The sequence below is a fragment of the Trachypithecus francoisi genome, unplaced genomic scaffold, assembly GCF_009764315.1.
Source record: "Trachypithecus francoisi isolate TF-2019V2 unplaced genomic scaffold, Tfra_2.0 Lachesis_group1, whole genome shotgun sequence".
Taxonomy (NCBI): Eukaryota; Metazoa; Chordata; class Mammalia; order Primates; family Cercopithecidae; genus Trachypithecus; species Trachypithecus francoisi.
In genome coordinates this window covers 179906505-179921017 of record NW_022681454.1, presented here as the reverse complement: position 1 = coordinate 179921017, position 14513 = coordinate 179906505, and the positions used below count along the sequence as shown (strand labels likewise).

At 43.5% G+C, this 14513-nt stretch overlaps 1 protein-coding gene and 1 long non-coding RNA gene across 4 annotated transcripts in view; both read right to left on the bottom strand.

Moving 5' to 3' along the window:
* FAM149A (family with sequence similarity 149 member A) overlaps nt 1-14231 on the bottom strand; it is a 70181-nt gene extending 55950 nt beyond the window's left edge. For all 3 annotated transcript variants that reach the window (XM_033215919.1, XM_033215920.1, XM_033215921.1), the window contains exon 1: nt 13311-14231. In XM_033215919.1, the coding sequence (XP_033071810.1) occupies nt 13311-13885 (575 nt within the window). In that variant the 5' untranslated portion in view covers nt 13886-14231. The remainder of the gene's footprint in view (nt 1-13310) is intronic.
* Nucleotides 4278-8319, bottom strand: LOC117086224. Its single transcript, XR_004438249.1, has 2 exons — nt 5365-8319; nt 4278-5045 (listed from the first exon to the last, which is right to left on the bottom strand). It is a non-coding gene; the product is annotated as an uncharacterized LOC117086224 (long non-coding RNA).
* Nucleotides 14232-14513: the final 282 nt, after the last annotated feature.

Here is a 14513-nt window from a genome sequence, read left to right as displayed (position 1 = left end):
GTCTTCCTCAGGCTTCCCAGCGTGCTCTGATCAGCTCTGGGGGGCAGCGTCATTACTGTGTTTGTGGAGCTGCCTAGGGCTGCTTCCCTCAGCAGTGACTGTGGTCAAGAGACCTCCGCAGGGGATGTGGGTGTAGCAGGGATCCTAGCTCTGTGCTCATCCAGTGAGAGAGATGGTTTGAGAAGCAGGTGGCTGGCACATATCACAAAACAACAAGCTGAGGGCCTGAACTGCATCATTACTCAGAGAAAAAGTACTGAGAGAAAGGAAAAGGTTTGTGAGATGCCACCAGCAAGGATTTCCAACAGTCCAGTCATTGACTTGTATGGCTGTGGACACCATGCTGTGTTCTATAAAAATGGCAAGAAACTGGGCTGGGCGCGGTGGCTCAAGTCTGTAATCCCAGCACTTTGGGAGGCCGAGACGGGCGGATCACAAGGTCAGGAGATCGAGACCATCTGGCTAACATGGTGAAACCCTGTCTCTACTAAAAAATACAAAAAACTAGCCGGGCGAGGTGGCGGCACCTGTAGTCCCAGCTACTCGGGAGGCTGAAGCAGGAGAATGGCATAAACCCGGGAGGCGGAGCTTGCAGTGAGCTGAGATCTGGCCACTGCATCCAGCCTGGGTGACAGAGTGAGACTCTGTCTCAAAAAAAAAAAAAAAAAATGGCAAGAAACTGAAAGCCAACCCACCCTCTGCCTCCACCCTAGAGGAAAATAGTGCCTTTGAATTTCCTACTCACAGAATTATTCTGTAGATGTATCTTGGGATCTTATCCTAAGTCCATCCTTTTCTGACCAAGGATACACCTCCCTGGGGCGTGGATGACTTAGAAACTAAGTGGTCACCCACTACCAAGTTGCTCATTGTCTGCATGAGTGTGTAGCCCCTTCTCTTACACGTTAGAAAATTTTAGCTATCTAGTTAAGATGGCAGATTTTTAGAATGGAATTTTGTTTCGCAATTTCAGCTACTGTCACTGCTTTGCACAAAAAGTGTGTGTGTGTTTTCTTTAAGAAAGTGATTGTCACGTAAATATTTGCTGCTTAACTATTCTGTGCTGGCTGTCAAGGACTGTGAAGGGTCTGGGATTTCATTTTACTCTGCTGAGAAGCTAACACATTAGTTTGTCACAATTTGGTGGATGCTTAGAGGAAACATGAGAATCCTAAATTGGAGATGAAAGACTTTCTTACTTGCTGCAAAAGCAGTTGCCACAGTATCAGAATTCACGTCTGTTCCCTGGACCCCACTTCCCACAGGGCAAGTGTTTGGTCCTGGATCCTGCAGTGGGTCACGTCACAAAAGACACTGAGCTTGCAAACCCCCTGGTCCACAGTGGCCGGTGGCTCATGTGCTCTTTCTCCCTCATCTCTTCAGGCTGCTCACTGCAAATGCAATCCTGGAAAATGGCCCTAATAAAGAGCCATGAAGGGCCTTACATTTCTGCATATCCAGCAAGAACGTACAGAAACAAAAGGCCCAGGGAGAACTGTCTCCCAACATCAGCACATGTCCGTGAGAGGAAAATGCACCCATCTCATAAAGGTACAGACAGGAAAACTTGCAATGACAAGAGAAATCTCTTAACTATACAAACTACATCCACTAACAACCATACTTTGCCAAAAATAAACGATACGAACAGCCATGTTTTGCAAAAATAAGATTTGGACATCCTTTGAAAACTCAGTAATAGTGACATTTCCTTTTCAAGCTGTCCTGGTTCCCTGTATTAACACTGGACTGTATATCAGAATGACCAGCGTTTGAAAGCAGAGGCATGGCCTATGAATAAAAGTATCTCCTCCATCTTCTCTTCCCCATTATTTCTTATTTCCTTGTAACAAAATTAAACATACTCATTTCTTTCCCTCTAGGCTCTATCATAATTTCCATTTTTCCTTCTTCAGAACTTTAGATTCTTCTCTGAAGGCTTGAAATTCTATAAAAGAAAGTCACCATTACCAGATGCTTTCAAGAAAGGTGGAAATATGAAATTTGGAACACTAGAGTTCACAAATGTTAAGAAACTACCTAGTCTCCAAAAAAAGGCAAGAATTTATTTATGATCTTTTGTTTCATCATTTAGATGTTCATCCTCTAAATATGTACATTATTTATGAACAATTCCCATGAAAAGTCAATATTTAACATTTCTGTTGAGGTCAGAATAATTATGATTCTTATATACAATAGTTTTTCCAACGTCTTACTATAACATATTTTTAAAAATATAGAAGAGTTGAAAGATTTATACCAAAAAAAAAAAACTATCACCTGGATTCAACCATGGTTAATATTTTGCCATATTGTTTTAAATCCAGAAATGTATTTTATTCTGGATTATTTGAAAGGAAGTTGCAAATATCGTGACACTCTACTGATCCCTACCTTACCATACATTTCCTAAAAGGATATTCTCCTACATAATCCCCATACTGTTATCATATCTAAGGAAATCAATGAGTTTCCTAAAACTAGTACTCACTCTAATATTCTCTTTAATATTCAAATCTAATTTTCCCAAGTGTCTTCTATAGCTATATTTTTAAACTAATATCCAATCAAATTCCATATTTTAAATTGTTCTTACCTCTCTTTAGTCTATTTTCATATAGAAAGAAAATTATTCTTCTACCTTTCCCCAGACCTCACTGACACGGACAGTTTTAAAGACAGCAGGCCAGTTATCTTTTAGGACAGCCTACCGTCTACATTCATCGTATGGTTGCTTTACCAATAGTTTCTTTTAGACTTCTTCATAACATCTTTATATTTGGTCAGCAATTTTCTCACTTAATACAAAGACATCATTGAGATGAGTGAGAAACTAATGAAAGGAAAACAGGTATTGACTATTCTGATCTCCCTGACAGGCCTAGGATAGCGCCAGCCAGGAAGTCACTGTCTTGATAAGTTCTTGGGCTGGATCTGGGTTAGCTGACACAGTTAACAGAGAATTCAGGAAGATAAATCACAGGAGCGCTTGAGTCTGATTCTCAGGAGCTGTGAGGATTATATCAAGAGCCACAGGTATTCATCAAGTCCGAGGTTAAACTTCACCACAAAAGCAAGACAAAGACAAAAGAACCAGAAGCAGAACTTCAACAGTCAGATGCGAGAACAGACAGACAACCGCTGGGTATAGGATGGCACCACCACGCTCGTTGTTTTTAGTCCCACGCTAGGTGGGGAAATGCGTGCAGCGCCTGTCAGGGCAGTCATGATACGTTTATGTACATCAGAATATCAATTGCCATCAATCTCTCCTTACATCTTCCATAGTGTCCCATGTTTTCTCAATGTAATTTTGACATGCTCTACTAAAGAGATGTCACCATAAGGAAATGAAGTTAATAACTAAGTTTCAAATTGTGACTTTAATAAATCTTTAAAAATACATTTTTAGAATATATTTTAACTATATTTTATAGAACCTCAAAATTATATCATTTATGTCAGAAATCAACAGTCAAAAAAGATCCAAAATGTTAAATGTCATATGAAACAAATATACTCACTAGATAAACATGAACATCAGGGCTGGCAAGGATTACAGTTGTCAATATTTAATTATAAGGCTTCTTCCAAACCCTTAAGTGAAACATCTAATTAAGAAAATGCTGGCGTGCAGGAAGAGCCTTTCCCTGGCAATGCCATCTCTAGTTGCTTCTCCATTTTTTCTAGTAAGACAATGCTTGCTCATTGCTGCCTTTCTAGTATGAATAAAATATATTTGGTATCACCACACAAAATAATTTACAAGAAACATAATCATAAAAATAATCTGGAAGAGAGTTGACAAAATGAATGCTTTAAGAAGTCATGCCTTTATTACAAAACGCATTTATCTGTACTTTGAAATGGACTATCATGGTCTCCTTATCAGTACTAATAGGAATATTATTTTGAGATACTTTTAGATTACTCACATGAGTTTTTTTGTTTTGTTTTGTTTTTTTTGAGATGGAGTCTTGCTGTGTCACCCAGGCTGGAGTGCAGTGGCGCGATCTCGGCTCACTGCAACCTCTGCCTCCCAGGTTCCAGCGATTCTCCTGCCTCAGCCTCCCAAGTAGCTGGGACTACAGGCGCGTAACACAATGTCCAGCTAATTTTTGTGTTTTTTTCGTAGAGACGAGGTTTCACCATATTGGTTAGGCTGGTCTTGAACTCCTGACCTCCTGATCCGCCCACCTCGGCCTCCCAAAGTGCTGGGATTACAGGTGTGAGCCACCACGCTCAGCCTTACTAACATGATTTTTAAATTTTTATTGGAAAGAGTATAATTCTTTGGAGTCATTTTGTTCTAGTGGAAATTCCATGAATTACTTTGGAAGTAGATTTTAATCCTCATTACTATCTTAATTCATTAAAAATATCTGGTTATACCTATGTGTGGAGGACATAGATTGATTTCCAGGAATTCAATCACACTTTCCACATAGCAGCTAGGTGGAATCAGACAATTTCTTATTCTGAGCCTCAATTTCTTCATCTCTAAAATGAAAATCAAATTCCTGCCTTGTAGGTATGTTTTGGGGATTTGTGATAATGTCCATAAAACATGCATGCTATATTTGGTGCCTAGTAGACCCTGAAATACCAGCTGTTACTTCAAATGCTAAGAACACTGGCTTTATGGAATAGTAAGTAGTTGATCAATGATCACATCAATCTGTGAAACATACTTATAAAAATGTTAAAACCAATAAGTAAAACAGAGGTCTGAGGCAGACCTTTCCTTGGGAATATATCACCTGCTTCTTTAAAGTGCACTTCATATATTGAAACTGTAGTTCCCTAGGATTCAATTATTGCATTAATTTAGCAACAAAACTTCTATTTGAGGGGAGGGGTTCATTTTATTTGATAGAGACTCTTAGGTCAACTGGATTATGAAGAGTCCTGCATATACAGGGATGGTTTCCAAGTCTTCACACTGACATTAGGGAACTGAATTAAACGTTGCATTTTACAATACATCCCCACTTTGCCTTTCTACACAACTAGTGACATTCTCTGAAATAGAATTATTAACACTGTTCGGGCACGGTGGCTCAAGCCTATAATCCCAGCACTTTGGGAGGCCGAGACGGGTGGATCATGAGGTCAGGAGATCAAGACCATCCTGGCTAACACGGTGAAACCCCGTCTCTACTAAAAAATACAAAAAACTAGCCAGGTGAGGTGGTGGGCGCCTGTAGTCCCAGCTACTCGGGAGGCTGAGGCAGGAGAATGGTATAAACCCGGGAGGAGGAGCTTGCAGTGAGCTGAGATCTAGCCACTGCACTCCAGCCAGAGCAACAGAGTGAGACTCCATCTCAAAAAAAAAAAAAAAAAAAAAAGAATTATTAACACTAAAAGTCTGATATGAACAGGAGCTTCCAAGGTGAGTTGTATCCTCATCCTCATGACTGACATTATATAGAAGTTCCACAATATTTAAAAATAATTTCAAGTTATGGTTATAAAGAAGGCAATGATTCTAAGATTATATAGGTATACATGCATCTGAGAAGAACATTTAATTCAACTTTGCCTTAATAACCTCTTTATCAAACAACAGCAGGGAAAATCTTAGCGTGGCTGTTTTTCTAGTCACTGCCAAAGACCACCAGCTTCTAAATGATATGTAATCACTGCAAAGTTCCATAATGGTGAATCATGACAAAGCGTTTATTTGATTTCTGTGCTGTACAAAAGATGGCATCTTCATTATTTCTACCTCTCAAAAAGGGGCAACTTTTTTTCCAATACATAATGAATAGTATTTATTCATTTGCTTGATGAGTACTACGTAGTACATGCTGTCTAGTAAATCATGTCCTGTTAAATATGTGTCCGTGTAACACTACTTGTGAGACCATTAAATGTGAAGGTAATTTTTGAAATTTTTGCCTATGAATTGTAAAATTCTGCATATCCAAAAAGGTAGGTGGTTTGACTGTGTAAAATGAAACAAGTATCCGCACCGCACCCATGAGGGAAGAGGTCCTCTGTATGTGCAGGATATGTGGCATGGTATTTGTAAATGTTAACTGGCATTTTTTTCCCTAGCATTTTCACTTTCCTTTGTCCCTCCTCACAGTGAATGATCCAAAGGTTTATTTTGAGAGAAAGCAATAGACTCTACTCCCCATGGTTTTTATGTTACAACAAAACAAAAACTGACAAGCTAGGATTAAAGCAGGAATAAGAGCAGGAAACTCCCTCCTCCCAGACAGTGGGTGCTTGGCTGGAGGCTGCATCTGATGACCGCAGTGCTCAAAGACACTGTGAACCAGGCACATCCTCAACTCCAGATCATCTGAACAATTTAAAGAATCTCATCTGCAATCAGAGGATACTATTAGAATATTGCTTAGCCCAGTATTTTAAGGACAGTAAAAGATAATGTTACATTTGGCTGTTTTTTTCTTGGTGTCCTGAAATGTTTTGCTCAGTGTGGTTTAAAGGTATCTTAATAAAGTCTACCTCAGTGGTCTTCAAACTATCTGTAGTGTCGGATCATTTTTCCAATTTATTGTATGTAAATACTTTTAAAATATAATAAAAATAGAAAAATAAAATGGTGAAAACAATATACAAATGTGAATCCAAATGTTTAATTATTAGAGTCAATAGACATAAAGCTCCTCTGCCAATTGCTATAAAATTTCTAAATGCTTATTCTCCCTTTCTGTACTTACCTCTTCGTGGACAGGGAACAAGTAGGCACCTGGTAACTGCTAGCAGGTAGCTAATGGCACAGACATTGAGAAGCACTGTTCCAGCAGAGAAGGGAGACGCCTCTCATTTTAGAGGGTCTTGAAGCACTTGCAGCAACAGTAAGGAGCGCTCCTACCTTGCTTGGCATGTGATGTCATCTGTTGTATAGTTTGTGATCACTGTGTGTGTTCACCATCACCTGTATATGCAAAGCTGCCTGTTTATACTCCCAGTCCTTAACTTCCTGCCACATTCCACCATGAATGTCCAGCCCCGTGCCTGGTCCCTTCTCTGGATGTTTTCCTAGACCTCAACTCAAGGTGTGTATCCCAGAGGGAACACCTCATCTGCGTGACAAACCCACATCTTCTGTGGCCCCCCCTTTATGAGTGGCGCTCTCCTCCCGGCCACACGACATCATCTTCAGCACTTCCTCTGACTTCCTCAGTCTCACCTACGTGCTGCCAGTCTTGTGAGATTTGTCAGTGCGGTATCTTTTTCACTGTGTTCATTCCTAGGCTCCATACCTCTCAGGTGTTTATTCCTAGAGCCTCCTGCTAGCTCCCTGCATATTAGCTCAACCCTTCTAAAGCACAGCCTGCTCCTGCCACTTCTCTACCTAAACTGTGGCTTTTCCAGTGTTTACTAAACAGAGCCCAGTATCCAAGGCTCTCCCTAGTTTTAACGCTTTTCACAAAAGCTGTGCTCCTAACAAATGGAAAGCCTCGTGCCACGTGACTCCGTGCCTCCATGCATTTGCTCACACTGCTTTGGTCTCCTACAGTGCCCTCCCAAACCCCAGGTGTCCATGTGCCCCACTTTTGGATATTCTTTAGAACTCAGACCCCTGACACCTCCCCTCCCTCAGCATCATCTCCGGGCCTCGTCTTCTCTCTTAGCTGTGTGCTCACAGCAGTGTCTGAAACCACTCTTGAATCATTTATCTTATTTTTCCTGCTTTTTGATAAGATCCATTCCAGTTCTTTCCCTGATTACTCAAAAATCTAGCTCCATGTGGATCTTAGATGGAACAGATATAATACAGGTTGACAATGAATACATTAGCCTTCACTGCAGATCACAGCAATAAACTGTACTTTGTACAAAAGATGCTGACTGTAGGTAATAAATAAAAATATATTTAGAATAATGAGTATCATGTAATAGTAACAGTTATTTATCGAGTGCTTATGTACTAGCCACCACAGAGACAAGTTTGTATATATAATCTCTTTTAATCCTTACAATATCTCTTTGAATAGGCACTATTATTAATTCCCATTTTATGAATGAGAAGGTGAAGCTTAGAGAGGTTAAGTACCTAATGTGAATGCTTAGTTAGCATTCTAAGAAGAATCATAAAATGAGATGTGAATCAAATTCAATCTGACTTCTATCTGTGCTTTAAAAACTATACTAATTTACATGAGCTGTTATGATTACACAACGCTGAACCGTTCAACTCCCATAGGACTGTCATTATGAGCTTGGCACAAGTCAAGGGCCATGCTTGTTGGATAAGAAATTAGAAAACACTCAAAATGTGTTCTTTAAACACACAGCAAAAAAAAACATATAACTGCTAACTCAAATACAGTGTTCAAGATTTAAATATATCCCAGCTACTCAGGAGGCTGAGGCAGGAGAATCAGTTGAACCCAGGAGGTGGAGGTTACAGTGAGCCGAGATCGCGCTGCTGCACTCCAGCCAGCCTGGTGACAGCACGAGACTCTTGTCTCAAAAAAAAAAAAGATTGAAATATAACAACAAAGAAAGAGGATAATTTACAGCAAAAGTCTACTGCATAAGACAGAACAAAATTGTTTTCTCGGGTTTAAGCAAATACTTGATATGGAAAACCAAGTTGAATTCATTATTACTTTTAATGAAAGTAACGGTCACATGACAATTGTACACTGAGCTCCCCGTTCATCCCTGAGATGCTAAGTCCCAGCAGAAAGCATTACTGACTTTGGGAAAATTCCAGACAATGAAACAAAGAGCCCCAAGACAATAATTACTCTGAAAGGAAGACATTGAAACTGCCCCTGGGTTCTTGTAAGATTAGAAACCCAAGACAGTGGGTATATGAGGAAGAAAATATTTTCTTCAACCATTCAATAAATATTAGCTAAGTGCCCTTCATGGGCATGCGTTCCCTTAAGTGTCACCGGACAAAGAGTTTATAGTCTGATAATGGACGTAAGATGTGAATATAAATCACAGGGTTTCCGTGGAGGAAAAGACAAGCGCTACCCAAATGTACGATTTGTGATGCTACTGATTATTCTGCAGATTAAACGTTTGATCCCAGAGTGGTAAATCTGTTTCCTTCTGGGCGTTACACAGCGCTCAGTGGCAATGTTAATTAAACTAACCCTTATCTTCTGTAAGTCACGCAGGGAAGGTAATGATGAAAGATTGGCACGTACGATAATTTGTTCTCCCAAATAACTGAACTAAAAGATGCCATTTATTACAGTCACATGCTAAATATAATGAATCATTTTTCCCTCTCAGTCTAGAATGTTTCTTTCAATAAAACATGGCTCTCAATTTTCATTTCTGTGCCAAGAAGCAGGTAGTAATCATAGATAACACTTTTTTTTTTTTTTAGCATTTCTTCATATGTTACTTAATATATTATTTCAATTAATTTCTGGAGCACTTCTATGCAGAAAGTATTATCGCCTCCATATTATCATGAAAGAAAACGTACAGCTAGGGGAAAATGAAAAACCTGCCCAGAATTACTCAGCTAGCAATTGGTTTGAGGTGGAATCCACCTTGTCTGGTTTCCAGGTCTACAGGCTTCATCACATTCGAGGCTGCCTCAGTGTCAGAGGAATCAGGATGAGCCCCTCCAGTCACTTTACTGCCAGCCATGCTGACAAGCCATTCAAGCAGCCACTGCAATGTATCCACAGTAATGTTATTTTAACAATGGAACTCAATCACTCAAAAAAAAAAAAAAGAGTATATGCTTGCTAATAACTATGACTTATACAAGCTACAAATACTTCCTGACTAGAAGTTTACACTCTACCAACATTCATACACAACAATTATCAATCTATCCACCTTACGTATTGCTAGGAATTCTTAGATTTGCAGAACAAATAAGAGAATAAGACCTCTACAAGGTGTATTGTGTGGTTAAAACCAGAAGTGTGAAAAGAGGTAGTGAAGAGGGGTGAGTGAGACCGGAAAACACTGAGACATAATATATACATGAAATGCACAGGGAAGCCAAGGTGAAGATCAAAGGTGTTGGATCACACATCTAGGGATGCAGGACAGTGAGGTGAAGAAAGAGAGCTCAGTATCCTCTGCCTCTGGCTCAGATGTGCAGCCAGTATGTCCCGTGGAGTGAAAGGGGCAGCCTCCATTCCACGGGACTTTCACTTACGGAATTCTCAAAAACCCCTGCTGCCATTCAGCACCTTTGTTTGGGGAAAAAAGCCTCTAAATTGCAGGAGAGTTTGCATATTTTCCAACTCAAGTTAATTTCACCACTTTGAGTTTTTTTTTAAGCCAAGTACAGAATCAGGCAAATGTAAAATGTATGCGTTATTGTCAAAAAAAAAAAAGTATAAACTGTTAGTAGGGCTTTCCTTTCGAATTCAGTGCCACGGCCTTAAAATTAGATCCACATTTCTTACAGATAGGTTTACGTTTCCTTTATATGTGTTCACATTCTCTCTTATCACTCTTTTTCTTTTTCTCTGACATTATCCATTTCTCCCTTTCCATGTTCCCAGGCTTTTGAAATTTAAATTCCTGATTTTAATACTAACCACGCAGGCTAACAGCAGCAGCTATCTGCCAAGTGACAGATGAGATGGTAGGAGCAAATTTAAATTCATTGTCTTATGTTTGTTTATTCGGCGTTGTAAATCACCACCACAGAAATCCAGGAGGGAAAAAAAATCCTTCAAGGTGCAGTCTGTAGTACTGGAAGAAAAGTGACCTTTATACTTTCTTCCTTCCCCTTCATCTCTTAACGTTTTAGTGATTGAAAAAGGAGTGGGGTATGATGACAGGAAGGGAACGTGAGTAGCCGTGGATCTGAAAGGAAAAATGGTATGTGCTCAGAGGCCAGTCTGCTTCCTGCCTGTGTGTGCCTTTACCTGCGGCTGCAGACAGCAGGAGCGCACAAACTCAGGAGGATTCTGCAAAGCACCTAGCTGTGTATATTACTTCTCATGGCACTTACCTAAAATCCAATTTCATGGCCAGATGCAGTGGCTCATGCCTATAATCCCAGCTGTGCCCAGGTGGGAAGATTGCTTGAGGCCAGGAGCTCAAGACCAGCCTGGGCAACACAGCGAGACCCCGTCTCCACAGAAACATTTTTAAAATTGTCCAGGCCTAGCAGCTCACACCTGTGATCCCAGCGACTCGAGAGTCTGAGACAGAAGAATCAGATCGCTTGAGCCTGGGAGGTTGAGGATGCAGTGAACAGTGATCATACCACTGCACTCCAACCTGGGTGACAGAGGGAGACCTCATCTCAAAAAATAATAATAATTTAAAAATTCAATTTCTTCACTGTCCGTAAAATTGAATGCATTTGTTAATTCAGAATAATCTCTTATGTAAATAATGCCAAATGCAGTGATATTCAAAAAGTGTCTATGGCAAATATTTGCACAATATAAACATGAGCTAATATGTTCAAGAATTGAAACTAATACCAGTTCTTTCACTGGCCATGCTGCATATTTCAGTGGCTATTTGTTAAAAGCACTAAGACTAGCGTTTAAGGTCAGTGTGTAGATCTGTTTGCTCATAAAACATTAATTGCATAAATGTTAAGGACCAGTTGCCAATAACAATGGTCTAATTCCTCAGGTATATGTATTCCAGTGAGTTTTCCAAAAGCAATTAACTGATAATTTTAGGGAAAACTATCAGCCGATAAACATGTCATAATGTAGTATTTTTTAATGAGTGGGAACAACCTTTTGCTTAACTGCTTATTCTTTTTTTTTTTTTTTTTTTTGAGACGGAGTCTCGCTCTGTTGCCCAGGCTGGAGTGCAGTGGCACAATCTCGGCTCACTGCAAGCTCCACCTCCCAGGTTCACGCCATTCTCCTGCCTCAGCCTCCCGAGTAGCTGGGACTACAGGCGCCCGCCACCTCGCCCGGCTAATTTTTGGTATTTTTAGTAGAGACAGGGTTTCACCGTGTTAGCTAGGATGGTCTCGATCTCCTGACCTCGTGATCCGCCCGCCTTGACCTCCCAAAGTGCTGGGATTACAGGCGTGAGCCACCGCGCCCGGCCGCTTATTTTCATATTGACATGAATATCATGCACTTTTGTGAAATTGTAATAATTTAAATTGTGAATGAGTCAGGATCAGTATGAATGCAAAAATTACTCAGGATTTTTTGAAGGGAGTAGGGAATGGCCTCACTAGATGACAACGCAGAAACCCCAGTCTGTGAATTGGCTTATTTGTCTTCGACCATTTCACTATTTCTTTGCAGCATTCAGGATGAAAATTTACCCACTCAAGAATAACAATATGCTCCACTCTTTAAAAATTAAAACTCATCTTAGTTCTAAAACACATTTTAAAACAGCAATGTTTTTATGACGACTCTCGGAAGTGAAAGGGGTGTTGTGTGGGTGGGTGTGTGTTTAGGGAAGTGGCGTCCGATTCCCAGTGAAAATGTTCCCATGAAGTCAACGTTTCTGCAGTAACTCAGGGCACTGTGGCAAGTTCTCAGGAGCTCTAAGGTAATAATTAGACATGTCCTGGCCATTACAATTCCATTTGTGTCAGATGGTGTTATGCATATATAAATTAACTAGATGTCACACAAAGGAGACCCATCCCACTTGGGATAAGACTAGGGGCTGGTCCTTAGAAATCAGGAAACCCTGTAATCCCAGCACTTTGGGAGGCCGAGACGGGCGGATCACGAGGTCAGGAGATCGAGACCATCCTGGCTAACACGGTGAAACCCCGTCTCTACTAAAAAATACAAAAAAACTAGCCGGGCGAGGTGGCCAGCGCCTGTAGTCCCAGCTACTCGGGAGGCTGAGGCAGGAGAATGGGGTGAACCCGGGAGGCGGAGCTTGCAGTGAGCTGAGATCCGGCCACTGCACTCCAGCCCGGGCGACAGAGCCAGACTCCGTCTCAAAAAAAAAAAAAAAGAAATCAGGAAAGCACAAGGTCTCACCATTTCTTAAAATACTTGCTGCAGACGTGTGTATTCTGTTTCTCTGCATACCTACTATATTCTGAGACAAAGAAAGGGACTTCAAAAAGTCCTTAAGAAAACCAAACAAACGCTCTAAGTAGCAATGCTTCAGGTAGAAGAGAAACAAAATTCTGTCTTTTCCTTCAAGCCCCCTTAGGATTCATTCTGAGAAAGTTGGACAAGGCATGTCACAGCTTATGTCTGAAAGCCCGCAAAGCCAAGGAGTAAGGATCCAGGAACCATGCAAGGAGGGTGCCTGCGGGTTATGGAAGTTACTACAGATATTTCATTTCCTAAAGTGCACCTGCGAAGGTGAGTGCGGCAGGCCAAGGGGTCGGGGGTCCCAGCAAAAGGTATACGCGCCCGGACCACGCTGCTACTCACGCTTCGCCATCCCCGGAGTCGCCGTCCGAGGCCCCCTCCTCGCCGATGTCAGGCAGGGTAAGGAACAGGGTTCTGGGGCCAGCCCCGGGGGCCACGTAGGCGCCGCCGGGCTCTCGCTCTCCCGGGCCAAGCTGGCGCGGGTTCCGGGGGAGCGCGGCCCAGGCCCCGCCGGGGCCCGGGGTCGGCCGCGCTGGGACCACCAGGCGTGCAGGGGAGCAGCCCCCGCCGGAGGGAGTGGGGGGCTGGGGCGAGGCTTTAGCCGCTCTGGGGCTACTGGGCCACGAGAGCAGGGTCCCCACTGCTCCAGCGGCGCGGGTGGCGGTGGAGCCCCGGGAGTAGGAGGCAGGGAGCAGCGGGGCGGGCGCCCGCCGCGAGGCCGAAGGGGAGTCGGGAGCCAGGGCGCGGAGGAGGGTCGGGGTCGGGGCGGTGCCCAGCGGGGTGCTCGCCCTGGAGCCCCCCGACTTTGCAGCCGCAGCACCTCCCGAGGGTCTGGAGGAGGGGCCTGCGGGGGGCGCCGTCGAGGTCTCGAAGAGTTTGGCCAAGAGAGATCCAAGGTCCAGCACAGCCGCCTTCATGCCTCGACAGTGGACGCGCCGTCCTCGCCGCCGCCCGAGAGTCCAGACCGCGGGGATCCGGCCGAGGCGGCCCGGGCGGGGGCGAGGAGCCTGGGGTCCCCGCACCCGGAGCCCCGGAGGCCCCTGCCTCCCTCTCCTCCCCAAGGAACCGCCCAGGGCGCTCAGCTCCGCGCCGCTGGGGTCGCCCTTCCCCGGTCCTGGTCCGCCCGCCAAGCGCCCCGGCTGCGGGGAGCAGCCCCGCCTCGTCCCAGCGCCTCGAGACCCCCGAGGGCCGAAGGGCCAGGAGCCCCGGGAGGCGCGGCCGCCGCCCGCCCCAGACGCCCGCCGCCGGCCGCCCGCGGTTGCTACGTTCAACACACCCGGCCGCGCTCCAGGCTAATTGGGCCCCAGGTGCGGCTCGGGCTGTGCCCGCGGGGGACGCCCCACTCCCCGCCTGGTTCCGCCTTAAAGGAACACGCCCCCATTTCCCCTGCGCTTGGAGCCTCGCCGATCCCATTAGCTGAGCTCAGGGCCCAGGGCCGTGAAAGAGAATCCTGGCTCCAAAAGGTTCTGGAACTTACCCAACCTGACAAGCTCGCACGTGCTGGGGTCAGGTCACCTCTCTGATGATAGGGAAGGTAGGTAGAAA